Source organism: Acanthaster planci, linkage group LG10 (assembly GCF_054643075.1).
Source record: "Acanthaster planci isolate LZ-2023a linkage group LG10, COTS_SCS, whole genome shotgun sequence".
Taxonomy (NCBI): domain Eukaryota; kingdom Metazoa; phylum Echinodermata; class Asteroidea; order Valvatida; family Acanthasteridae; genus Acanthaster; species Acanthaster planci.
In genome coordinates this window covers 4,855,854-4,882,476 of record NC_141786.1, presented here as the reverse complement: position 1 = coordinate 4,882,476, position 26,623 = coordinate 4,855,854, and the positions used below count along the sequence as shown (strand labels likewise).

Here is a 26,623-nt window from a genome sequence, read left to right as displayed (position 1 = left end):
CACAGACTTTCATATGATCATGGATTGGTCATGTCTGCACCTTTAGCAGTGGCACGGGTGGCTCGTGAGTAAAGTGAGCGCTCTCTTCTCGCCACTCGGGTGACTCAGGGTTGATCGCAGCCCGGGCCATTTGCAAGTGCAGTTGTTTGTTGATTCTCTCCTGCGCCAGGAGGTTTTTGCTCCATGCTCTCCGGCTTTCCTCCCTCATCCACGAAACAAAAGAACTCTTTTGATGCCTGGCTATATTCCGTGGATTAACATGGTGTTAAGCAAGGCTGTAAGGGTAAGTAGGACCCCGATAAATAATTTGGAAAAAAAAAGTCGGCTTTCGTAAATACATCAAGGGGTCCGAAGCGTGTTCGCATCAAAAGTGAAATGTTTCTAAGATGTTTTTACCACTTTGTGCTTTATGCTGTCCATTTTCAAGATCATGTTGTACTTTTTGGGTAGCTTCTTTCTTTTTTGGGGGGGGCTATAGAAGTACCACACACACTCACACAGGAAAAGAAAAAGGCTTGAGGGGTCGTTTCTCCTCGGTGCTAAGGACGTCTTGCATGCACTCTGTCACTCAAAATTCGGCTGTTATTCTGAGAATCATTTAAGGCAGTCTTTCCAGAATAATATTCTCTCAAACAAAAAATACAGAAATATTCTTTATAATTGAATCCACCAAATGAGGTAAGCTCGAGTTACACATTAGCAAAGAAGTATTGAAATCCAGCGAACTCTTTCTACATGTGAATACTAGAACATGTCTTTATTATCCATGAAATTAAGCTGTATCTTGTAAGTTGTAAAATGCATAATTCCCATAGAATTGTGGAATTCCCATAGAATTTTTTGGAAAGGGAGACTACAGTTAGTTTTATCTATATCAAAAATTTTCTTCTTGAGACTCGAGTATCTATGAAAATGTACAAGTACAAAAAATACCAAATCATCCATGTTATAAAACACAAACAATATAAATAATCAACAGATTAACAATTGTATACAGTCGAAACAAAACTATAAATTAGGTAAACAATGGCCAACTGTATTATCACATAAAAGTTATTACTGCAGAAGCGCATCTATCTCCTTTATTTTCCTGAGAAAATTGAAGAGCAGATATAACGAAAATCCCACATAGAGGTACTTTTTTCATGTTCCATGATTTAATGCATTGAACCTTGCTTTCAGTGGATTTCAGTTCGCTGCTTATCAGAAAATTCCCATATACAGGTAATTTCAAATTAATTTCTGCGGAGGGACACTCAGGGTGCACCAATGTTTCCAAGGGTGCTGGGAAAGCAGCAGGCATGTGCAGACTTTTTCAATTTGAAAGGGGTGATCTAAGGGGCAGAGACTTCTGTTAGTGGGAGGGGGGAGTTCTGTCACTGGTTTCCGGACAGAGAAGGATATTGAAAAATATTCCTGGAGATTTAAAGCCAATCATGCATCAGAAAGTGACGTTTGAAATGGTTTTAACCATCAGGTTTTACTGACTTCTTGTCAAGATCTCAAATCACAAAACCACAAATTTTTGTGATCCAATGCCAAGGGAAACGCTGACCTCCTGAGGACATCAATGGTGTGTCAAGGATTTGCAAAGTTTTAAGTATGGTTGTAAGGTAAATCATCAAATATTGCTATGTTAATATGGAAAATCACAATGCATCAGTAGTTTGAAAGATTTTATGGGAAAAAGAAGGTTTTGAGGACGTGCACACTGAACTTGGTTTTCTAACATCTGTACCGTGTCTTCACTTTTAGTCCATGATTTACAAAGGGAACAACAAAATGAACATAAGACTGAGTATAAGTATCAAGGTGCTAAAATATAGGCGTGGCTTGATGCTTGCACTGGTGACTGTAGTGGGTGGGTGCGTAGTCGTTGGGACATCTGACTGAAGTCTGTCTCCGTATGTGTCCAGCAGGGTAAGGATGACGCCGTTGGTCCACCCAAAGCCAGCCTGTTAAAGGGATAAGACAGTTTTTTAATATCATAAGCTATATAATGTGAGTTCCAATGCATCATGGGATCGACTGGAATTGTGACTGATGTAAATTATCGGTATGATAGTTGCCGGTGTTTTAAGAACTGCAATAGATTATTTGCAGATTGGATGTGATGGGATGGCTCGCGGTGAGCCCAGATTGGGTTTATTAGACTTACATGGTGGAATCTGGCTGGATCATGACGAGCTTGCTACTTGGCTTGTAAGTTGTATGTAGCTTGAAACGGTTGGCAGCTTGACAATGTAGGCTGCATTTTTCTTTGGTTCAGTGGTTGCAATGAGTTGGTAATTTGGTTACGGTTAATGCTTTAATGAGATAATTTCAGTTTTATTTTATGTGATTCTCCAGGGACCATTTTTCTTTCGCGTGCATGCTCAATATTACGAAATACATTATTGTTGATAGTTACATGATTATTTTGTACATACCTGCACTCCATACTCTCCCCCGTGGCCTGGAACACCCTGATTGGTCACATCATACTGTCAAAAGACAACAAATATTGAATATTCATGAACAGCCTGTTCGTTTTATACGATACCATCATGGTCCGCTAGATCAGTTTCTTCTACTTTATGAGAAATGAAGCTCACCTTTTCGTACATGACTTGATTCTCCTCGTAGGCCCGGTAGTTGGTCAGGGTCCACTTCTGGGCCAGGTCAAAGGCCAACTGCTTGGCCTCCTCCAAGCTACTGTTGGCCAGTGCCTCAATTAGCATGTGCTGGAGAGGAGGCCACGCGTTCGGGTAGTCCCACTGTTGGCCTGTGTTCTGCTTGGAAGTTGGCACGCCCCCTGGATGGTCTAGAACACCCTCTCTCTGAAGATAAGATCAAAAACGAAAATGTAACCTTAAAATATAGGGGGAAGAGGAACAAACCCTCCTAGATACACCGTTAGATAGGATAACAAGACCAAACCAGTGCCAACATTTTTATCCTGGTAATTATCATTCCAGCCCTGTGAATTTCTCCACTGTCGTGAGCTTGTAACGCGCAAAGTTTGTGAAATGTGGATAAACTGTCCTCGGAAAATCCAAGTTTTGGTACTACACGCCGAGAAATGATGATGTGTTTATTTACCATACACGGGGGCAAAATGCTAATGGCCATATTATACAGTGTTTTCTATGACTACTCTGGAAATCTGTGGCTTTTAATAATATGGCTTTGTCTAGGTAGGCCGACATGTACATGCCAAGATTAAGTACAACGTGTATCTGTAAGACGATAATCTCGAGGGGAAACCTTTAGTTGTGATTAAATATAGTCAAAAGCAAATATTATTGTTGAAAATATTAGTACCTTCAAATAATTGATAACAGCTCTGTCAATCTCCTCTTTTTTGCCCGCGTCTTCCCCGTAACAGCCCACCCACATCGGCACGATGCTCGACAGGTAGAACTTATTGTTGTTGGCGGACGACTTCAGATCGTAATCAAGCCACGCGCCGGTCGCGTCACTCCAGAAGATATCGCGGATCGCAGCTCGTCTTGCCTGGTGGGCGGCGCTGAATTCGGCGGCTTTTGTTGCATTACCTGCATGTTAGCAACATGATCACCAAATTCTCAGGAGATTCTGGTGTTAAGTAATGGAGCCACCGTCATCCATACCGCAGAAAAAGTCAGTTCCTAGTTTGGCATTAGCTGGGGCATTGCTTCTACCGTAAGGGACCTCCTATCGTGCATAAATCAACTGCCAAGATTCAGTGTTATACGTACAGTCTACTAAGAATGGAATGCTGGCAAAACTACTGGTCCTTCAACGTACAGAAACTGTTGTTGGCTACATAATGCCAATGGTCGTTTGTAATATTAAACAAGTGAATGGGGACGCCATTTTTTTAATTGGCGCGCTATTCATCTATAATGAATGTCACAGGATTGAAGAAAGCTGCCTAAAAACTTGTTTTTTTCGAGTACCGACATTTGAGATGATAGGGCCTATCTAAACTTCAAGTGAGCGAGGAAACTGTCCGCTCCCCCATGTGATTAATTTATGTTTCATGTGACGATATCATCGTAAGGGCGAACCAGGGCGACAGATGGTCCGCTCGACTGACCCTTTGACCAACCCCTACCCCCTCATTACGACCGTCAGCTCGCCTATACCTGCCCTTTCGTAGAAGTCGGCCAGCAGTTTCTCGTTCAGGCACAGGACGCTGTTCAAGTCCACCGGCACTATTTCCTTGGTGCGGATGGAGCGCAGCGTGCCCTGCTCGCCGAACCACCTGCCGGAGAAGTCCCACCCGCTCTCGGCCGCTGACGCCAAGTTGGAATATACCTCCGCTGCTTCAGCTAAAAATAAATTCAATGTCAAGCAAATCCAGTCCTGTTTGAAACCCATTTTAATGCATTTCCTTTCTGTTTCGAAAGAGAACTGATCTATAACCTCAGATTTATAAGTAATCATAATGATTTTTCTCATAAGTTAATGGCGAACGGTTGTGATGGTAGGCCTGTGCGCTTCATGTTTATACAAACCTATTTATAGCTTTAAAGAGGACCTGTTTTGCTTTTGCGCCAAATTAAATGAAACACATGAACATGTGTATCAAAGTCTTACATAACAGACATTGGCTGTCGTCATTGATAATGCCAATACGGACTCATGAGTCAGCTTTCTCGTTACCTTCAGGAAGTCCAGATGCAGTTTCCACGTCTTCTCTATACGACTCTGGTCTGTTCAAGGGAGAAACAAAGAAATCAAGTAATAAACCACCCCAGTTACAGCTCAGATTCAGGCCAGATTTTTTTCCAGGAGAATTGCCATTGTGTAGTTCTCGCACTTTGCATTTTTGTCTTCCAAAAAAACTCGGTCTTGCATTCAAAGTTGCACACAAATCCGAGTTGACTTTTTCTATTTGCTCTACGTTTGTCAGTTTTCTGTAGTGCATTTTGCCGCACCAACGGAAAATTCCAGTTGACTTGATGGAATTTCACTGGACGAGTAATGTTTCGCTTCTAAATATGTTCAAGTGAAAACTAGATTATGTTTAAATGGTAAACACATTTTTCCAAGTGGATCTTTGGTTGTATCTTTAACAGCCCACCTGGGTTTTCCCATGAAGACGTTGTATCGATTCAGCGTGTGCGTAGTGGAGCTGCCGGGCCTGGTGACATCCACGGACCGGTTGGCCATCCAGAACTCGTACTCCCTCTGTAGGGACGGGAGGATGGATTGCACGAAGGGGAAGTCCCCGGTCGCCTTGAGGTACTCGCTGACAGAGGGAATGAGGAACGGAGGCTGGCTTCGGCGCTCGTAGTAAACCCGATTCCCATTGGGAACAAAACCCAGCCTTGGGTAAAACAGAGTGAAACAAACCTCTGAATGATGTACTCGGACTTTTTTCTCGTGTAGGCTTGTTACTGTTTTCAAGCCGTCAAAAGACAACTCAATCAAGCTCACAGATGAAACACACATGAAAAACTGGGATCCAAGTCTGGAGAAGCACTCTAAATCGCTCCGCTACCGTAATGTAAGAAGCATTCTCAACAACGTGAGGGATTTTTTGTAAATTCTAAGCAAACCCAAGAGGCCTTGTAATTTAATTAGTATATTTAATTAGTACTCGGAAGTCAGAAAATGATGGATTACAGGAGGTATTGTTTGATATGTATCTGAAACTTTGATGAATTGGGCAGTGCTCAAAGCTAACTGCCTTGGAATTAAACTTAGCATTAAGGAATGTGTTATGTGTTGATTAAGTCTAAAAACCCTTCAGCCAGAAAAGCATATAAAGTGCCCAAATTATCCCAGTCAGCAAAGTTCACTGCGATAATGCCACAACGCATTGGAGAAAGCACATACATGTACTTACTTGTCAACTATGGAGGCGAAGTTCAACAACATCCCCTTTACCGTGTTCGTCATCTCGGAAAGGAGCAAGCCCTTTATAATCCAGTACGAATCCCTACAGAAAAATATTGCTCGCATAATTATGTAACCCATCGTGGCATCTTCAAGTCGAACGGTGCCGCTTTTCAAATTTTCAAAACCAACTTTCGCTCCTTACATGTCTTTTAACAATAACAGATCTCTGTCTCTAATGATTGAAATGCTCGAAATAACATTCCACTGCGGAAAAAAAACATGGGTAGGTATAAAAAAATATTATTTAACCAATAAAATACACTGACGAGATCCGACTCATGAGCTTTACTTTCAGGCTGATGGTTCTTGTTATACACTAGCGGCTATTTAAGAATGGTTTACCAGTAGTAAAATTCCCTGAAGCGTCCTCCCGGAACGACAAACGGATTGTCCACGGACATGAGGGAGTAACGTTGAGCGTTGTTCTTCACGTCGTCTGTGATCTGGTACAGTCAATATACGTGAGTTGAATTGTCATCGACTTGTCAATTTCCAGGAGTATGATTAGGCCTACTCCATGGATGCATTCTGCTTAAACGTTAAGCCGCATTTAAGACCCATTTCCATACACCGGTAGGCCCTTTTCCATTCGGTCAAAGTTCAAGATTAACAATATCATATTACATGCTCCCTTCTTTTCCCCTTGTTTCCCTTCTCTCTTCAGGAGAGGGGCTACCTTGGAAAAAGAAATCAGTAAAGTGTATTTCAACATTTTCCCTCAGTAGAGCGACTGTACGTCTTGTACCCAGCAAAATACGGGACGGAATGGTACCCCCCCACACACACACACATATGTCCAAACTACCAAACACATCTCCTAAAACTGAGATTCTGTTCCACAGTGCCAACAAAGGGGGATCTCTCCGTTTCCTCTTGCTTCAAATGGGCGTATCATGAGCTCTCTCCTTGTCGAGTTGAAAAAGAATTTAAATATTTAAATAATTCAGGAAGTGTTTGATTTCAAGTACGCTTCAGTTTCAAACTCACCTTTCTGCCAAGGTCTTTCCAAAGGTCATTCAGATCAGAGGCCCAGGCACGAAGCTTTGTGTCGCGGATGTTACTGAACATCGAGGGGCTAGTTAGTGTGAATAAAGATAAGATTCAGTCAAAACGTTCGAGCGCGGAATTTACGGCAGTTTGAGAGACCCACCAATATGGAATTATGTGATCCTTGCAAGAATGTAAAGTGAGGATTTAACATCTATAAAAAGAGAAGCGACGGACGGAAAGAAGAACATTTGAAGATCGATCTTAATTTTAAGATTGAAAGATCGGATAAAGCGTTTACAGATTGAGTGAAATTATACAGTTTCTTTAAAGGATGGACAAGCAGCAGACATGTAATTTCACATGATTTTTTAACCTTGGTTTCCAATCGGTGGGCGTCCAGGAGGTGAACTCCGTGGCTGGCCCATCGAAGTTTGCCTCCACAAACCTCTTGACGGCATCTCCGTCTGTCTTGTCAGTCAGGTTTCCAAAAGCAGACAGAACCTTGTCTGACAGTGTAAAAAAAGGGAAAAAAATTATACCAAAAAGGGGGGGAGAGAGAAATTTGAAAAGAGGAACCGACTAAGTTTCTAAATAAAACAAGACGTGTTTATATAATTTGTTAATATTACCGTGCTTAAAAGTAGAAAAACAGCTCGTTGTATGATTTCACCAATGTAGGAATCAATGCTGTTCCTATTTACTGACACCAAATTTTAGACATAATCTCCAATACTGGTCGATTGTGCTATGCACATCACGTTCGATAACTGCATGAGGCTTCAAAGCGCATGCCATGCCATAAGCCTGTAAGGCTGTATCATGTAATATAATCAGCGCAACCAGGCTAACGAGTGCAAATACGGAAAATAAACGTAGAAGTGCTCTCCAAAACATTTGTATCTGATACCTGCATCAAAATAATATATTATGCTAATCAGTTTGGCTTATCGATGTCGGTAAATCACGTCAATGGAAGCTAGGGCTCGGTATTGCCAAGTTAAAAGCAAAAGGTTTGAAGTGTTAAAGCAAATCAAACTTAAGAAAAACTTCATTACAAAATAGATAAGACTTGCTAACACACCAAAAGAAGACACTTTGCCTACTATGAGACCATATTAAAGTCATGCAGGGCCCATTAAAGAAAGGTGGATCATTGTTTTATCGTACCTGGGTCGTGCAACATGTTGAGGTCAACAAATGTCTTGGAGTCGTTGTACACGTGAGCATCTTGTACCGCCTGTAGCACGGGCCCATCGCAGTAGATTTCACTGTGGGGGGGGGCAAGAAGGAAGGAGCTAATCTGACAATGAAATGGAAAATTGCTTCAGCCATTCCAGGCCCTAAGGCCACGACTTGAACTAAGGACTCTGGTCTCTGTAGCGCAAGTTATTTGAGTTAAGTCGAAAAGTCACTCTGACTCAAGAAAGCAACTGCGAAATAAAGCTTCAAATTGTAGCATTATGAATTTTTGAGCACAGGTAGTTATCAACTTTTATATTTGCAACGGATAATTGTAAAAAGGAGACTTTGTCCGATTTTTGGCGCCGAGGAGATGTTAGTTTTTAAATTACGGGTTTTGCTTTTTCACCGACTAATATTCAACACCACTTTGTGATCAGTGTTGCTCGGGACCTCTCGAAAAAACATCACAAGATTGCTCAAAAGTTCAAAAGTTTATTGTTTAATAACCTATTGGGTCATTGCTATCAGAAAATAAATAGTCTTTCTGATAACAGTGTGTAGTTGGTGAGTATATTTGACACTAACAAACTCATAATGAGGTCACTCGTGCACATAGAGGCCTTGCACATCGGGAAAAACACTGCAAAAATCCAGTGTTGTAAAAGAACCATTCCAACACTTTTCACCGGTGTTATTTTTTTTCAAATTGTTTCAAAGTGTCTGAGTTACTTTTACATTTCAAAATGTTGGTGTTACTTTTAGCTTCCTCCAGTGCATTGTAACACGTGTAGGTGTATGAAGTAACACCTGCGGTGTGAGACATTTTGGTGTGGTCATCCGATAACATCAAAAAGCGTGGTTTTTTTTTAACTCCAGAGTAGGACCCTCATCTGGTCACTCACAAACTTACGGTACATAGAGATGCGAACTGGTGGCCTTTTTATGCTTTATAACACACGCCTGTGTTCAGCAATGAAAGGGAACCCTTTTTATTTTACCTTGACTCAGTTTTGAGTTAACTTTTCACAATTCTCATCACGAGAGACGTTATAACCGCTCAAATGTTTACGCACGCAAAATGTCTTGGCACTCGTCCAATTTCACTCAAGCTGACTAGGTATATCGGAAAATCCCATGTGACAGCAGGAAGAGTCATGTTATCAATATGGATATTTTAGGCCTACATGTTATGCGCGGAGTCCATAATAAATGACCATACTTTCAAATTTGAAGCACGTTATGACAATAGCAGAACAATTTGTTATTTTAAGCATCTCCATGAATAATTATGTCGGTCGGCTACAGACTCATATACGGCGCAGACAGAAAACTCTAGGTTGAAATGTCACTGCAGGATACACAACTATGGGCCGTAACGCTTTCCCGACAGTATCAGACATCATCGTATGCAGCAATTAACTGAGGATGGACTTTCGGCCCAGCTGGCCGCAACCAAAACTAAAATGGTGTCTACGGCTAACCACCTACATTCAGCACAGCAAATTAGTGGCAAAATCCAAAGTCAAAGTCGGCAAAATGTCCTACTCGTCATGTATCTAAAAATGAACCTCACATGCTCAAAGTGAGGAACTTAACTTGTATGTGGTCATACTGAGAACTTCAATCTTGATAAGCAAGCTAAGATAATGGAACAAGTCTGGGGAGACTGAATATTACAAGTGTCGCAGAAGCATATTATTAAGCGAGCCTGCCGGAATACACTTCCTCGAATTTGCAATACACACCCCAAGTCAGTGCCTCATGTGCACGACAATGTTACTGCCCAATGTCCCGCCCTGAACCTCACAGTGCAGCATAAAGCCAACCAGAGACAAACCTGTCGCACGCTCCCACGTCCTTCAGTGCCTGGTCAGCACCAACAGTCGAGCTCGCCAATAGGCAGAAGGCAAACAACACAGTTAATTCAATCCAGCGACTCAATGTCATGGCCAACATGTTACGGACATTAGAAAATGTAGGCAAATGCAGGCTTGCTCGATATTCAGTGTGCCGCACTTTCAATATTAACCACAAGTGAAGGACATATCACGGCCAACCGCCCTATCTTTCTAACTCATACGTTTTATTACTCTGAATCACACAGCCGTATCTTTGAACTCCGATCTTTAAACAGATGGATAAGGAAATAAGTTGCGTAAACATAAAAGAACGTTGTGACTATTGGACAGCCAATTCACAATTTTCAGTACCCGCCAAAGGACAAAATAAAAAACTAGCTGATCCCTAGCAGGACAGGATCACTCAAACCATAAATACTTTACCAGCCACTTTTTTGGTGAGATACAACTACATCGAATCGTTGGAGATGATGTTTTATCATAAACACGTGCAATCAATGCGTGTTTGAGATGAATAACGAAAGGATGGAATATCAGCATACACATTGACACGGAAGCGTAGGACATGGATAGCCCGTGTCATCAAAGTTCCAAGCATTTCCTTACAGGTTACACCACACGAATTAAAGACGCTCTCGGTGATAATGTATTTGTGGCATTTATATTCCTTGGTCGTAATCTCTGTGCGTACGTGTAGGCCTATACGCCCCCCCCCCAACAAGGAATGGTGAACGCCACTGCAGTTAAGAGCTGGCAAGGCTCCAGGAGGATGTACTGAGATTTGTGATCACTCTACAGAAATAGACTGGTTCCCGTCCCGCATGTAGTTTCCTGACGCCTTACAGACGTCCGCTGAACGGAGGCACCGGCAGCGGGAAATGGAACCGGAGGCATCCAGCCGGTTGTATGTAAATGAGGAAATAATCCGTGCTCAATTTACAAGTCAAGCAGGAGCTGATAGAATGTTTTGCCTTTTCTTCTTCGCTCCCAAAACAACTTCACCATATATTATTTCTTAATCTAAAGTTTAACAAAATAAAATTGATTTGAAATACGAACTGCAGTAAAATAATTTATCGATGATATTCACTGAAAAATAAATTCCCACACTGTGACCAACAGAGAATTAACAAGGACTTGTGCTTGTGTTTAACGCTGATACGGAAATCATGCTTAAGCATTGCTATTGGCTTGACAAAAAATATTTCAAATTGACAGTGCTAATCGCATACGTTAAACTGCAGCTAGCTATAATGGTCCCTATTTAAAAGGAACGAAAATGAACCAGTCCATCTACAGAAAGCCGTCGCATGCACTTCGTGGTTTGGAGTTGCAAGTCGGTATTATAGTAAATTCGCTGACACTATTTGTGGTCAGTGACTCAACTACCGGGGACGAGGGAAGCCCCCCCCCTGTGTATGCCCGTGCCCCGGGTGCCCCCCCCCCCTTGGAATGAATAACATCCGTCGTAAAGCCGCTCCAGCTTATTTTCTTGTTGTGCCCCTTTGAAAAAAATCGTAATCCGTAATATGCGCTATATAAGAACTGGCTATTTTTATTATTATTAATTTGCATTTTTCCCTGGTGCTATGAAATGGCAGTAGGCCTATTAATCATAATGATCATGGCATCACACATGTACATGTATTCCTTGGTCTTCAACCCACCCCCATGAGGTGCAATCAAACCAAGGGTCAAAACCAGACCTGGGTGAGTACAGCTGTGCATTCCGCGTGTCTCACTACAGCAAATCGTGGAATCGAACGTACCGCGAGTGATCACACAGCACCATCCCGCGCTTCTGATTCTGCAAGGGGATCAACGGCCCGTTTATCTTTGCTGTACTGCCTAACAGTGGACCTCACTCAAGAATAACCCCTTTAAGAATATCGTCGATGTTCTCACGAAGTGACAGCCCCCATTGTGCAAAAGAGACGTCCCAGAAAAACTTGTTTTAAAATATGATTTATTTCGTCCCACCTTTTCGACCACTTTTGTTTTACGGAAGGGGGAAATTTTTGCATAGTCATGGAGAGTATGGTTTGAAAAATACTTATCCAAATTGATTTGTTGTTTTGATTAAACAGTAATTAATTGATGAAAGTCTTTTTACACTTTGTAAGACTGTAAAAACTACTTTTTCCCCTATTGCATCATACACATTTTTTGTCACTTTGAGATTATCCGCCACGAATCAAACTGATCACCACACGCCCAGGTGTTCATGCTCAACATCGTTCGCACGCATGCAAACACGCATCTTGGCTCGGCCAGAGCTGTTTTACTCTCTATTTTTGCCCTGGCACCGAGGTTTCATCAGTTTGTGAGACCAAAAACACCTAGAGACCGAACTTTTGTCAAATTTCTGTTTACGATAATTAAGAAAGTAAGTAAGACTGCGCCAACCCGTTCCTTGCGTCAAAACGAATGCACCTACTAAATGGCCACCAAAACTCCAGATCGGAAAATATCGACTTTTCAGGTTTTCGTCACTTCTTACCGTAACATCATCGACGATAGGGAGTGTTGAATAGGAACAATGGCTAACGATAATTATGGCATATAACAAACCTGACTGTCACACAAAATCAAAGTTCAAAATGATAGCCACATTGCATTTATTAGCATTAAAATTTCAGCATGGAAGTTCAATAATTTCCGCATATTCTGTGCTAAGATAGAGAAAATATCTGTGAATTCTTTACATCAGTGCAGCAAAAATAACTATACAGTAAATTCGATTTTGCAGCTAAACATTCACAAGATTCACGAGATATAAAATCCAGTGACTGCGTGCTCTACCACTGAGTGAACGAAACCTGTTTCAAAAGATAATAGCTACCCCCGATTCAGCCTGGTGATGTTCGAGAGTCGCATCGACCAACAGAATTTGAATGGTTTGGACTAAATACACATGCCAATTCACACAAACGCACAGGACATCGAAACAGTCAATACTTAGTATTGTAGTAACACTGAACCACAGAGATGGAACGTTGCGGTACAGGAGCTATATACGTATGGTTGTATATATATCTCGGTACAGACCTCTTACTAATGAATTCATAATTATGCACGCAAGCGCAAGAATGGCCTTGGCGACAAGAAGTGTGAGCGGGCCCTCACGTAGTTATAACTTTCAAATGAAAACTTAACCTTAACAGTCCCAGATCCTCCGATTATGATTTTACATACACCCTAGGGGGTAAGGGATCGGTGCCAATCAGAACGAAGTAGCTCCAAAATACCCACTCACATCTCTCAAAACTCGTTTAAACAAGTGAGTCCAGACAGAACACTCGAATTTTCATAACATAAAATGTCAGCTGGCGGTATTTCTATAACTTACGTTGTATAAAAGAGGACTTTCTTGGCTTGATGATGATTTTATCTTTTTCTTTTGGCGATGCCGATAATAGTGAATTTTAACTTAGGTCTGATGAGTTACTTATACAGTTAGAACGTGTCGTGCTTTCTCTTCACTTTGTATGAAAGCCCCGAAGGTCCATTCGTGTTTCAGCGTTGGCTATTGAAATTATGGAACGACGGACAACTTTGATATTTTACTTTGAAGACGCGTGTGTTCACTTTAAAATTACATGTACCTTGCCGCTGAGATAAATGAGAAATTGGGAATTCTACAGATAAAGGCTGCTCTTTCCCGAACATATTATCATGAAATGGATCTGAGTATTTCTGCCAGAATCTGCGGTGAGAAAAAAACCTGCCTGCTGATCATCAACTGCTAACTGGTTTTGTTTTCCCACAAATCTATCACGTTAATATATTGCCTATAAACCCTCATAGGCCTATATGATCAGTACTTTTTAACCTACTATACAAAAAATACGGTACAAAAGAATTCATGTTTGGTAGAGTCAAGTTTTTAAACAACATCCGCAACATGCGAAGGTCACTTTCCCAACAACGGCAACAAGTGACAAGTATGTTATTTCAAAAACACAAGATCTGCCAAATACATGTACCAAATGCCGATCGATACATTCCGGCAAAATCTCCCACCAAAAGGTCCCCAAACCATATGAGAGAAAAATCTGATTATACACCAACATTCCAATTGTACCTGTTACCTCTCTCACGAATTCTGCAAAGTATGTCAGATGACGTCATCCTTCCTGGTACACGCATTTAGATTTGTATGAATAGGGCCTACATTTAGTTTTCATGACCGCGATGGAGACGCGTTGCGGTCAAAGTATCAAAGCTTCGTTTTCTTTTCACCTCTCGAGAGGACAGTGCCTGCAAATTACGGAAAATAATTAAACCCAAAGTTACATGCTCTCATTTGACATTCTCGCGTAAACCTTGACCGAGAAACAGTCAGCTACAGCAAGCTCACCCTGCGCGGTCAGTGCGATGCCGTTAGGGTCGTACAAATCCTGGGCCACGCACCCAAGGAATTCGCCAGTGGAGCTGTACTTATGGATGTGGCCGATGTTCGATTCCTTCCCATGTACGACTACGTAAAAGCTCCCATCCTTGCCGTAGCAAACCCCTCGGCAGGACACTTGGTCCCCGCTCGCTATCACCGGTCTCACCGTGAATATCGATTTGCTTTCGCCGGAGATCTCCTCCACTTCCCCCGTGTCCAGTCCGCTCAGAAGCAGCCTCCCCTCCGGGCCCACGTCCAGGAAGTACGGAGGCACATTCGTTGGGATGGTGTGCAGCAGTCTACCGTCAGTGGGCCGATGCTCGGTGACAACGCGCCGCTCGACGTCCCCGACCAAGAGAGTCCCGTCCTCTCTGACCGCGACGCTGACAATGTTGACCGGTGTCTGGGCATCGATATCCATCGGAGTCGTCACAAACTGAAAGGCCTGGGATCGTCGAGCATCGTAGACTTTGACATTGCAGGTGTTGTCTGCAACTACAAGGCAGTTGTTGACTGAAGCTACATCCCTTGGTGCTGAAATCAATAATCGCAGAAGAAATTTGTTGGTACAGTATAACATTTCGGAAAATGAAGTGACATTACATCGATGCAGTGATAGTGTCATGAATAAACACGCTAGAAATCTCGAGGAAAATTAGATAACGAACAACACAGGAGGTTCGGAAGATCTATTTAAAACCTCATGGAATGGGAGGTAGTCGGCGGTACTTACTATCTGCAAATTTGATAAAGGTCTCGTAAGTCCAATCAGACGCGAAGACAGTGATGCCTCTGGTCCATAAGCCCATATCGGCCACAGCTATTCCCCCGTCAGGACAGACTGTCACTCCTCTAGCGCCGTCAAAGTCCTCCTTGTCAGTGCCACGCTTCCCCACTTTCTTTGTCATTTTCCACCTCTCGACGTCGACGACCAATGTCCCGAGATCCACCACCGTCGGCTCTGTGGCCGACAGCAATCTCATAAAAAAGCCTTGGGATGATGGGTGTGTTGCTGGACGATCTCTGAGCTCCTTCAAATCGTCCCGGATGATCGGGTAGAGAGACAGCAGGTCCTCGTCCGTTGCGCTGGACGCCAGGTGTTCTGAGACAGTCAGGGAGTGCCGCAGTTTATCCCTGACCACCGTCAGACCCTTGGTTAGCTCCTGCACTGCCTTAACCCGCTCCGTCTCAGTCGAGTTGATCTCATCCAGGATGCGTTGCTTGGCATCCATTACCAAAGCTACGGCGGCCAGCGCGCGCTCGGTCACCTCCTGCCTGCTTCTCTCAGCTGCCGAGACTACCACCCCCTTCGTGGTGTTGGCGGCCTGCAGTGCATCCTCCACGCCAGCGCGCAGTTCCTCAACGCGTGGGAAGAGTCCACGGAGAGACTCTCGACACGAGACGGCGGCCACGTCGATCTCCTGGAACTCATGCTCACGGTGCGTCTTGGTAGTGCAGACGCGGCAGACTAACTCCTGACATGTCTCGCAGTAGAACCAGGTCCTCTCCCCGTCGTGTTTCCTACACTCGCAGACACTGCGATGAGGCACTGAGGTCTGGCTCTGCTCGCCAACAGCAGGTGAGGACCTGCCGCTAGCCAGGATCTTCTCCTGCTTCTGGAAAGCCTCCACCATCCCCCTCAGGGGGAAGTTGGTCTTCAGTCCGGCGACGCCATCCTCTAGGATCACCGTCTCCTGCCTGCAGACTGGACAGCTGAGCTTGACTGGGCCCTGGGAGGGTTGATACCTGAGCAAGCATTCCTCGCAGAAGCTATGCAGACAGTTGAGTATCTTGGGCTGCTTGTAGCGATCGTGACAAATGGAGCAGTTTAGATACTCCTCGCCGAATCTATCCAAGAGAGAGATGGGATCGTCCTCCCCCTCGGCCATCTCTCCGATCCCCCAAAACGACTCTCAAACAACACCCACACAATACGGCCCACTGTCTCTGAGGATGATTCGAACTTGCCGACCCAAGTAGAAAAGACCAGGGAAGTCTTTAAAAAGCAGAACAAAACAGAAGAAAACTGTTTATTTCACGTTTGTGTTTTAAACTTCATCCTTAAATACGCGTACCTAAGCAAGTTAAGCCATTCCTATTGGTCGAAAGCGCATCACATGGCCGGTCTCATAATACGATTAATGAAGCACCAGGTCGCGGAAACACATACCGCAACACAACTGCGAGGTGTGTGAAAAATGAAGTAACATTGTTAATTAAACAATGATTATGTCAAACCTTTGCGGCACTCTTGCGAGTTGTCTCTTGTGGCTGATTAACAAACGATGACACTGCAATGCGTGTAATTCTGTGTAGAAAGCCGGTAGTTTTGGGCTTCTACACCAGAACCAAGTTTTCCCACTCCATTGGGTCTACGTGCTGCTGATAGCGTAATGAGGGTCCAAAAATTAACTGATTATGGACCTAAATGCATGGGCCTAACGTACGTGTATTTAGAAAAAAAATTCAGGTCAAATCTACAATCCGGGTTCAAAGGCAAGCTCGGTTTACTTTTTGGATATGGGTAGGGATATAACAAAGAACGATTATTTTTGTACGCCAACTCCAATCAAAGTTAATAGGCACATAAATGGAATCTCCATGTACGTCAAGCCACGTTCCACGTATACTCTCAGTCTTACCAAGCACATAAATTTATTTCCCGCGAGCAGAAACTGGACTGCTTGAAATACGTACTTGCAATTATTTGGCTTTCCATTTGCCAAACATAGACCCTTCATTGTAATAGTTATTCAAATCAACTTCACGGATATGTACATGTACTGGGTGTAAAGCAGAAATACCAACCGACATCTTGCTAACTTTCACATGCTAAATTTACATTTTTTTGAGTCGCCAATACCTGTGCAAATAAATATTATCGTGTCTGGATCGTCAAACTAAAAACAATGCCGATAACACATTCTGAAAATAAAAACAGGTGCTAACAATTAAACGATATTAGTCCATGAAAATCAACAACACCAGACAAGAATTACCTGAAGTCGCGTCCCAGAACGATATTGGAGGCACGGCAGAAACAAAAACGAAGGTTTTCTTGAGAAAGACATTCAAAGTCGATCTTCAGAACTGTCCCACAGAACCAAAATCCAAGCTTACTTTCGAAAGAGTAGACCAGTGCTTCAGAAATAATTCACTGGCAAGCGAATATTGCTCATTGCGAGGACAGAAATTCGAAACCATCGAGTGACTATGTGCACAATATGACATTCTGACATTTACATAATCTGTTTCCTTGCCAATGTTGATCCAAAAAATTCAATATCACGCAAACAAACTATTTGACAGTCCTCAGTGTCAAAACAACTGACCGTTTGCCTGTCGGTGTGATTTCCATCTAAACAATGACAAACCGGTAGGATGACACTATTGCATGTCGTATTGCAATATCACAACAAAACCAAAATGACACATTGAAATCATCTGTGATTAATATGTAACACAATCGCTTTCCATATCAAGAAAAAAAGACTGACATGGCTGCTCAAAAAAAAGATATTTACTTCAAGGGCTTTTCACAGCCCCCCCCCCAAAAAAAAACCAAGGATAAAATGTTAACAACATTCGCAAGCATTCATCGACAGGTAAAATGAGTCAGCAAACCTTTATGCTCACAGCTACAACTGACAGCGTACGCTGTATATACGGCTGACTCGAATATTCCAATATTCGAATAATAAATCACTCGCAGCGGAATTAGCCTCCGACGGCAAAAAATGGCCTGGGGCGGTGTTCGTATTGGCTGTACGCGCAAGGCTTTACGCACTTTGAGCAACGACCAGCCATCCCGAAACTGACTGGTCATTAAACCTGTTTCCAGTTAATTAGCTGCCAAATATTTCACATTAAAAGTAATAGCTCGTTCGCAAGGAAGCGACTTCATACTAGCCCGTGAAACCTGGTGCGCTACTTTTTTTCAGTAGCTGGGGTGACGAATGATTCATGAAGAGGGGACAATGCAATACACCATTTAAGACATTTCAAAAACGGGAATCCATTACGTCGCTTCGGTAGCTTAGTTGGTAGTGATTTGAACTACATATCAATAGACCCTGGTCCAAATCCGACCCATTTGTACTATTCATTTTCCAATTTTATCATTGTGTTTGGGATTTCCTTTTTCAATTGATGCAGAAACAGAGTCCAAGCATGAACCCTCTAAGAGTCTCGAGAAAAATAGCAGACCAGGTTTCACGGGTTAGTATCTGGTCACTTCCCGTTCGCAAGCACAGGCCTCGCTATCGAGAGGGTGTGGGGGTCACACCCACACACCCACCATCAGTCAGTTTTGTCAGCAGAATCATGGTGCTGTCGCTGAGAATGGAGAAAGAGAGAAGGAAAAGGGAAAAAATGGACGGAGGGGGATGACTTAATAAGTGTCAGGTCTGGGAATCAGACTACCCAATGCACCCATGAAATTTGCCGACGGTCCTTTGGCGAATTTCATGATGGCATCATATGCAGCAAGGTATGAGACGGAGAGGAAACCCCCCCCCCGCTTTGTGTTGGTCATTGTCTCGCAGGAATCTGGGGAATTCCTTTCAGACATCTTGGGGGGATGTGTTAAGTAACAATAGTCTGGAATGTGTATAGGGATTGGACATGTTGGGGGGTACCCCTCGGTCTCATTTCTTGCTGGGTATAGATGGCATCCCCTATTTAAAAATAGTCTGGCGAAGCCCGTGTACAAATGACTCCGATCTATAGCACTTATAGGCCCACTCTATCAGTTTGTGGCACCTAGCATGTACATACATGTATGTAAAAATGGAGTTGTCAACGGAAGACATCAACGTGGAAATGGCCTTCGGGTACACACTGTATAGCTAAGTCTGTCGTCGCGGTCCGCAACCAACTGACACTTGATTAAGATTACTTTACCAGGTGTTTAACACAGGCAAATAATCGATGTAGAGTAATACTCTACATCGATTATTTGCCCATCGGTAACTTGTTGGAGCATAGAGCATGGTTGGAGACAATGCTACGATACCGACATGTGGATATAACCTAAGACGCAGTGTCACAGGCGTATCCTGGTCATGGGCCGGGGCCGGGGCCGGGGGGAGGCAATGTGAAATTTTCTTCACAAAAACGACTGTCCATTTTTTAACAGAATCAAGATTTCCTCCACCCCAAAAGAAATATGTGAATACCGTACATGTAGAAAGCTGCTTTGTAGAATAATTTTTAAAAAGAATCAAATGGTAACATGCGTCAGGGAGCAACCTGCCACCTCCCCATGCCACCCCCACCGGATACACCTCTGCTCAGTGGACCTATCCAATAATGGGATCCATCAGATAACATACCATGGCAGGGGTGCCATGCAGGCAGAGCTACATGCACTATGTAGATACCATACCATAACCAACTGTGGAGTATTTTTTGGGCCCAACTCACTCGCACTGTTGCAGGTTTGGTGTATGAGATATCTTGGATGATTTTCTCTGTTCAGAGTGAAAAGAAACAGTGTGGCCTTGCTAGTACCTGTAATCAGAATAAAGCTTGAAGGTGCAAAGAGTTTTGCTTGGCTGCGTATCTATAAGGCATTTTCCTGTACCCACAGGAAATTCAATTCCTGTGTGTCGTGTAGGTATGCACACGCCTATATCTACACGTCAAGTCATGATAACGCCAAAAAACTAAAACGAAACCCAACTTGCTAGATAGTACAGGAATGTTTTTCTTATCACGTACATGTAAACGAACCAGGAAGAAAGCAAAATATATATAGGCCTATCCCAGATTCAGCAAAACTGGCAGTCACATTGATTTAATAACTTGTTCTTGGTGCTTTTGTAAATGGTATTTTGTCAAGTACAGAAATCTCTGAATTTTGGTAGGAAATTTGTGCGCTTTTTAGGAATTTTTTTAATGTTTTTCCGTCCATTTCACATTTTAATCAAGTTGGTATTTGATGGATTGTAACTGGAATAATGATTGTATTGTCTCGACTATTTTTTTTTTTTTGGATGAATTTGGTTTTGATATTTTTAACTGTTGTCATTTTCACTGTAATTTGGCCTTCGGTCACGAGAGCGAAAAAACCAACAAACAAATGCCGGACCCAATGAGATGGCGTAGTGACGATTGAGCTTGGGCCCATTCGGGCAGCCGTTTGTGGCGGGAAATGCTGGTTGCAAAAACGACCTCTGCGAAGAATGGAAGTTTATCGGTACTTTGCGCGCAGTCTTTCTGTTGTATAGTACCGTAACAGACATTTTATTTAAACGAATAATACATGTACAGTTATATCGGACGAAATATATCAATTATCTTCCACAGTATTCTCGAAAACAGGCCTCTGTTGAAAATCATTGTTATGTTTTAAATATGCTTGAAATTCAACCATGAATGTGGAATATTGGATTGCTTCCGTCTGTTGCGAATGTTTCCGTCATTTCCATGAAATCGTGTTTCCTAGGGTATAAATCTGAGAGCATGGAAAAATATTGGGATTCCATTCAACATGTTCATGAGTGTCGCAACAAACGCTAATTTATCGTCGTTTCTAGTAATTTAAATATACTGAAGAGGCCATGTTTAGTGGGAATAAACAGGATGCAAAACAAGCCTGAAGGACAGCACGGAAAATAATGACGAGTGCCAACATATAACAAACTATCCAGACAGCTACTTTATAAACCATAATGTGCTCGGGTCCCCCGGGATTAGGTTATGACCCGGTTAACGCTCGTTGGGGAGCATTCTTGCTCCTTCCTGAAATGTTTCAGTTTACACATCTGTGAATTCATATGCAAAGAGGTGACAGTTTGTACAGGTGGGACGTCGCCTCCAGTACACACAATGTAACTACGCGTAGGCTAGGGTGTCCACGTACATGTGTACATGTAGGCCTAAGCCTCTCTGCATCGAACCGGCCAAACATGGCCAAAACCCTAGCTGACTGAACCAGATTCATAACAGCATATATAGGCCTATAATGCTGACATGACAGTCATTTTGACTTTACCTCTTCTCGTGTGTCTGTTTAGCGCCTAAGGTAGGCTTACAGCTCTCCGCCTCCATTCAACGCGAGCCCCGGTCACGGCGTCTGCGCTGCGGGCTGTCGTGTCGTGGTTCTGTCTTTGGGTGGAAAAACGCCAGTTTTCAGTTGTAACAGGACAAAAGAAACAGGAAACCAGATCTATTTAAGCAAACGGGTACGGGTAGAACTGCACGGGATGCCATGCAGTTCTGTGAGGCCAGTCAGGCAATATAGTCACGCTCGAGTTAATCAATTTATTGAGCTGGGCTAGACATGTAAAAATCCTTGAACTTCGAGCTTTACTACGATCGGTACGGTAAGCGCCAAATGAGGGCGCGCTACTTGAATAAAAGTTCCCTGACCCCTAGACTGGTTCTCTGCATGGACTGTATGCAGTCCTGCAGACTTAAGGTTGCACAAAACACCTAAATAATACGCGCCTATAGGGTGCACCGCAGCAAATATTTTCCCATAGACAGCAGTGATAAATCCCCATACTTCACACAGATAATATTTGTGAAGTATTATTTTAAAAATACTCACAACTCTCACAGGCGTTCAGGCTGCACAGAACAATGATGTTCCACGTGACTTTGTCCTCTTTCATTTTCCTTTCACTTTTTTAGTGGGTTGACGGATGAATTTTTGAGAAATTTTCACCCAACTTGAACCAGACCAGCCCTAAAATGAAGAACATTTCACTGCCTGGGAAAGTAGCACTCCTCTGTAAAATGGCTCAAATAGTGCCACTTTCGGACCCGATTGCATCCAAATTGCTCAGAATTGGAAGCCCTGAGTCCGGCCCAGTAGTTCAGTGTCATATTTCTTCCATTCCCCAGTTCCATGGCTCTCAGGACCCTCTAATATAGAATATTTTGAGTATAACTTTTATTTATGAGCTCGGCGGACATATTTCTGGCCTAAATACGAGGGCGCGGCACGCTCTAGAAAGCAGTACAAAATCAAACCGAAATAGCGCCGCCTGTTGACTCTCGCAGTGAAGAGGTTGGCCTTCGTTTTTCACCAGAAATTCAAGATTATGGCCAGAATATCAATTTTCGTTTCAATTTTTTGGAAGTTAGCCCGAAACAATTTTGTTATTCACCTTTCCCCGAAGATACTACCCCCAAAATAGCAGTAAAACTATGCGCTCAGCTCTGAGTGTAGCCGCCCGCCGGCAATCCAAAATGGGCCCGCAATTTAGGGCTTTTTCAACTTGTAAAGTTGGCATGTCTTATTGTAAACACCCCGTAGGAGCAGAAATACAACCATTTGGTGGAACTAGCACCCTTAAGCTTCCTGGACTGAAGGTCACGGCAAGTTAAGTGACAAATGAACTCATCAACACTCATCAACCACACTTGCTACCATTCATTCAAATATGCTTACTTTCAATCTCACCGGATCCGTCGTTCTGCAGATACTAACTTCTGGCCTGCCAAGAGTGCACGGTCGATCGATCAGTACACGTTGTCTCACATTATGACCGGCGCATGAATATAATTAATATTATGTAATGATGCCAATGATTTTTGTCAGTAACACGTACACTCCTGACTACACTTGTCCTACAGATAATGGCCTATCAAGGCTACACCTATAAAGCCAATTAAGGGACACATGGATACTCACAATTAAGACATAGCGATGTACATGAATTGTACCAATAACACTCGCTGCCTGCAGTTTCAACTATGTTCATTTGATCAAATAATTATGAGCTTTGAATATCGCGCCTTTAACCCCATAAGAGCCGGAGCAGAACCCGCCCCTCCCCTAACATTTTTTTCTGATATCACTACAGTGCTTTTTTTCGGGGCTCAGACTTTAGCACTTTTTAGAGTAGCTCTTTGCCGTTATTTTTAAACCAATTGTGTGAAAATCAAACATACTGTTATAGCGCAGCGCCCATTTTCCCGAGAGAGGTCTGCTAAAAATGTATAGGCCTACTTTTTCCACTGTGTAATACTGCCCATCAATTACGGTTCCGAACGTAACCAAAAACCGTATGTCCAATTGAGTTTGAACTTCATGATAAAGGGAGTTCTCACATACATACCAAGTTTTAAAACCCGGATGTGGCAGAGTCGAGTTCTTTGTGGGGGGGGGTCTGTCCCCTTCGGCCATGAGATGGGCCAAAATATCCCAGCTCTTCCATGGTTAAAGGGTACGTTTCACATAATTATTATATTACATATTATATTGTTAACTTCCAGATGTGCCATCCGTAGCACATCTCTCACTGAAAGCGTGTATTTAGATACATGTAATTTGTAGCGCCCACGCTACTTGACGTTAATCTGTCGCTGTAAACTCAGCAATCAACACACATCTAAAATTCAATTATAGTGTCTACTTGTCCTCAACTCTCCTTTAATGTCTTGACTGGCAAGCATCTTGTTTGTTGCGACGCGTTTGGCTGCTGTCTATCTAGGCCGGCCGAGGCTGCCCTTTTGCAGTATTTGTCATGTTTGTGGGCGCATTCTTCAGCATTTCATCATCACTCCAAGCCATCTTGCTAAAATCGTCGCATTTCATTTGAACGGGACAAGAACTTGAAGAAGGCGCGAGAATGGCCGATTCATCATCGTCACGGTCATCATGTTCATGGCAAATCAAGTCAAAATGCGCCATGCTTGGGTGCTCTCACAATCGAAAAACTTGTCCAAGTGGTACATTCTTCCGCTTTCCCATGAAATCAAGTAAGCGATTGCAACTATGGACAACTTTATCAGGAAGGTTGGGTCATCACAGGTGAGTACCCTTTCTTTTGGGCCCGATTTCACGCCGCTGCTTACTCAGTTACTGTTAACTTCAGCAAATTTTTAGTGACCACCAGACCACTGCTGCAGCTAATCAAAGGCTTAACTAGGACATGAGTGAGGGCGCTGTTCATTTGGGCACTCATTTTCTTCATTAGGAAAAAAATTGTAACTAAAATTTCAATTTCAAATATGATTTGTAAAATTTCAAGCGAAGCCAGCATTTAGTTCATTGGAACAAGGCACGAATAAGAATAAACATTGTCTGGAAATGAATGCAGGGCCTAAGGCCAAACAAAAAAATAGCAGTGTTTCTGGCACAGACATATAAACGCATAGACCGCTGGTCTTGTGCGTATAACTGTGATTTTGAAAAGTATGGGCAAACACTGAGTGAAGCGAAGGATGGCAGCACGTCCAATGCGCATCGTGCGCAACGCACTTACACTGCCTGTATTTGTTTGGGTGTACATGTGCTCCCAAAATGCGCTCACCCTTTTTGCTCTTCGGTACTGCTATCTCTTCTTTTCAGATGTTGCCACTTCATTGTTTTGAATCCCTAGGGGCCAGATTAAGTAAACAGAGGGTTTTTACAATTGAAAAATTTTATGACTGGAATTTTTCAACTATGCATAAATTCCCTATACTTGGGGTCAAATTTGCCCATAGTTTTGATTTTAGTCGGGTGCCGCGCAGATCACAAAACCCCCCGTAGTTTTGAAAAGGACCTTGCGGTCTATGCATTTATGTTCCCGGTTACCCGACCCAACCTAGAAAATCACACAAAACCTATATCTTTTTATTTGACAAATCAATAAAATATAAAAACTTATGGTGCCTTGCCCTGAGCCTCATTTCGTGTACATCATCCTGTACTGACGTTGTATTGTTGTAATTTTGATTTTGCATGAGATGGACGGCTCTTGTGTGTTTGTATTTCAACAACCAGCTACTTTACTACTCACTCACAATGCTGATATGTAATATTGACGTGCACATGTACAGTAATGAATCTGACACTGACTTAGTACACGTACCTGTTACAAATATACACTGTACGCACCCCCCCCCAAAAAAAGAAATACAGACCATCATCAGACCCTAATTTTTTGGGCTATAAAAATGTAGAGTAAAAAAAATATTTTGCCCAAGCAACCAACCTATTTTATTTTTCAGCATAATAGGAAACTAAACCAAGTTTTTGTTTGGCCTTAGCTTTTCAGTCAAAATCCACACTCATTTACATGCATGTGTGCAAAAGAAGTCAAAGTTTGCTCTGCATTACTCACGTAAACACACATGTACCGGGTACAAACTCATCCCAAAACATCCCAAAATGTCCCTGCTTTAAATCAATGTATACACGTATTCCTTTGCTTTTCAGAGTCCGATGGAATCCAAACCTAGATGTATTACATTAAAATGTTTCTTATGACATCTTCTCCAAGTTCACTTCGAAAGCAAAACAGATTTCAACAAATAGTTGAAAAAAAAGATGGCGTTCTTTATCTTTAGCACCCTGTTCCTAGTAGAATAATAAGGAAACAAAGTCCTTTTTTTCATTAAGAAAGACTGTTGACCTTGAGCATTTGTTGCTTAATCCTAACAGCTCAAGCTAAGGTGAACTTTTCATGTTTGGACAATGTTTAAGTAGAGAACACAGTTTGCCTGCTTTTGTTGGTCAATGTGGTCACACTATTTTGTTTGAACTCAGCTGACAGGGCCTTTGGAGGCACTTCACCGTCTAGTCTGGTTACCAGAACCACGGAGGAATCCCTCCATGCTAGAAAGTCTGTGTATTGTGATAAATACAAAGATTCATCACTGACAATTGATAACAAATCTTCCTCCAGGTGAAGGAACCAACTTTACAAATTTGTTCTTTAGTTTTGTTGACACCTCTTGGTCATGTACATTAATGTTTATCACATGATTTCCCTCAAAATCTAGGATATCATGGCCAACATACTTGTACCGTATCTAGTTGAGTTGTTTTGTCAGAGTAGACTTTGTTTCCTTAACCCTAACCGCCCCCCCCCCGGTTGCTGACCCTAACCTTCCCCATTCACACAAAGTTAAACACCCATATGGGACTTTGTGCACAGAGGCTGTTGGACTTTGTTTTTCTGAGGTATGCCAAATCCAATGCAAAAGCCAGCTGTGATGGGCCTACCAGACCCATCCCCACAGAATGAAACACTTTACTACTGTTTAATTCTGTGTGGTTGGGGAAGGTTAGGGTTAAATAAGAAGAGAGTGCCAACAAGGAACACCAACATGACATACATGTACATGATAAACTTTGCTTAACCCTAACAGCCATGAATCCTCCGATTAATCACGGTGGGCCTAAGCATATTTCTACCCCCAGAATTGTGGGGTAAGGGTATTTGGGGTCATAATCAGATGATTGCTACTTCTGAAAACCAAAAGCCACCTCCCTGTGCCTCCCTAGCCCTTTTTATTTACACAGGGTCGTATTAACACGAGGTCTGATCTGTTCTTTCGAATACACCCTCTGATTACTGGTGACACATTGGGTGATACAACTTCC

The 26,623-nt window shown here is 42.7% G+C and overlaps 3 protein-coding genes across 6 annotated transcripts in view; 1 reads left to right on the top strand and 2 right to left on the bottom strand.

Annotated features, from left to right (window-relative positions):
- Nucleotides 1-550: 550 nt before the first annotated feature.
- On the bottom strand, nt 551-21,433 carry treh (trehalase). Of its 2 annotated transcripts, none has more exons than XM_087142907.1 (13): nt 21,293-21,433; nt 8,029-8,129; nt 7,235-7,367; nt 6,859-6,946; nt 6,214-6,314; nt 5,819-5,911; nt 5,051-5,296; nt 4,630-4,679; nt 4,110-4,295; nt 3,304-3,536; nt 2,595-2,819; nt 2,430-2,483; nt 551-1,955 (listed from the first exon to the last, which is right to left on the bottom strand). In XM_087142907.1, the coding sequence occupies exons 1-13, from the start codon at nt 21,346-21,348 to the stop codon at nt 1,764-1,766; spliced, it is 1,758 nt and encodes a 585-aa protein (XP_086999033.1). In that variant the 5' UTR covers nt 21,349-21,433; the 3' UTR covers nt 551-1,763. The 2 variants fall into 2 exon arrangements, with proteins under 2 accessions (XP_086999033.1, XP_022108358.1); XM_022252666.2 differs by lacking the exon at nt 21,293-21,433 and adding an exon at nt 9,881-10,129.
- On the bottom strand, nt 12,491-21,405 carry LOC110988804 (tripartite motif-containing protein 3-like). Of its 2 annotated transcripts, none has more exons than XM_022252667.2 (3): nt 21,293-21,405; nt 15,029-16,291; nt 12,491-14,829 (listed from the first exon to the last, which is right to left on the bottom strand). In XM_022252667.2, the coding sequence occupies exons 2-3, from the start codon at nt 16,182-16,184 to the stop codon at nt 14,195-14,197; spliced, it is 1,791 nt and encodes a 596-aa protein (XP_022108359.1). In that variant the 5' UTR covers nt 16,185-16,291; nt 21,293-21,405; the 3' UTR covers nt 12,491-14,194. The 2 variants fall into 2 exon arrangements, with proteins under 2 accessions (XP_022108359.1, XP_086999034.1); XM_087142908.1 differs by lacking the exon at nt 21,293-21,405 and adding an exon at nt 16,534-19,204.
- Nucleotides 21,434-23,706: 2,273 nt separating the features above from the next.
- Nucleotides 23,707-26,623, top strand: part of LOC110988816 (uncharacterized) — a 7,295-nt gene continuing 4,378 nt past the window's right edge. For both annotated transcript variants that reach the window (XR_015427022.1, XM_022252683.2), the window contains exon 1: nt 23,707-24,061. Coding sequence is in view for 1 of the 2 variants with exons in the window: in XM_022252683.2 (XP_022108375.2) it covers nt 23,880-24,061 (182 nt within the window). In the remaining variant the exon portion in view is untranslated. The remainder of the gene's footprint in view (nt 24,062-26,623) is intronic.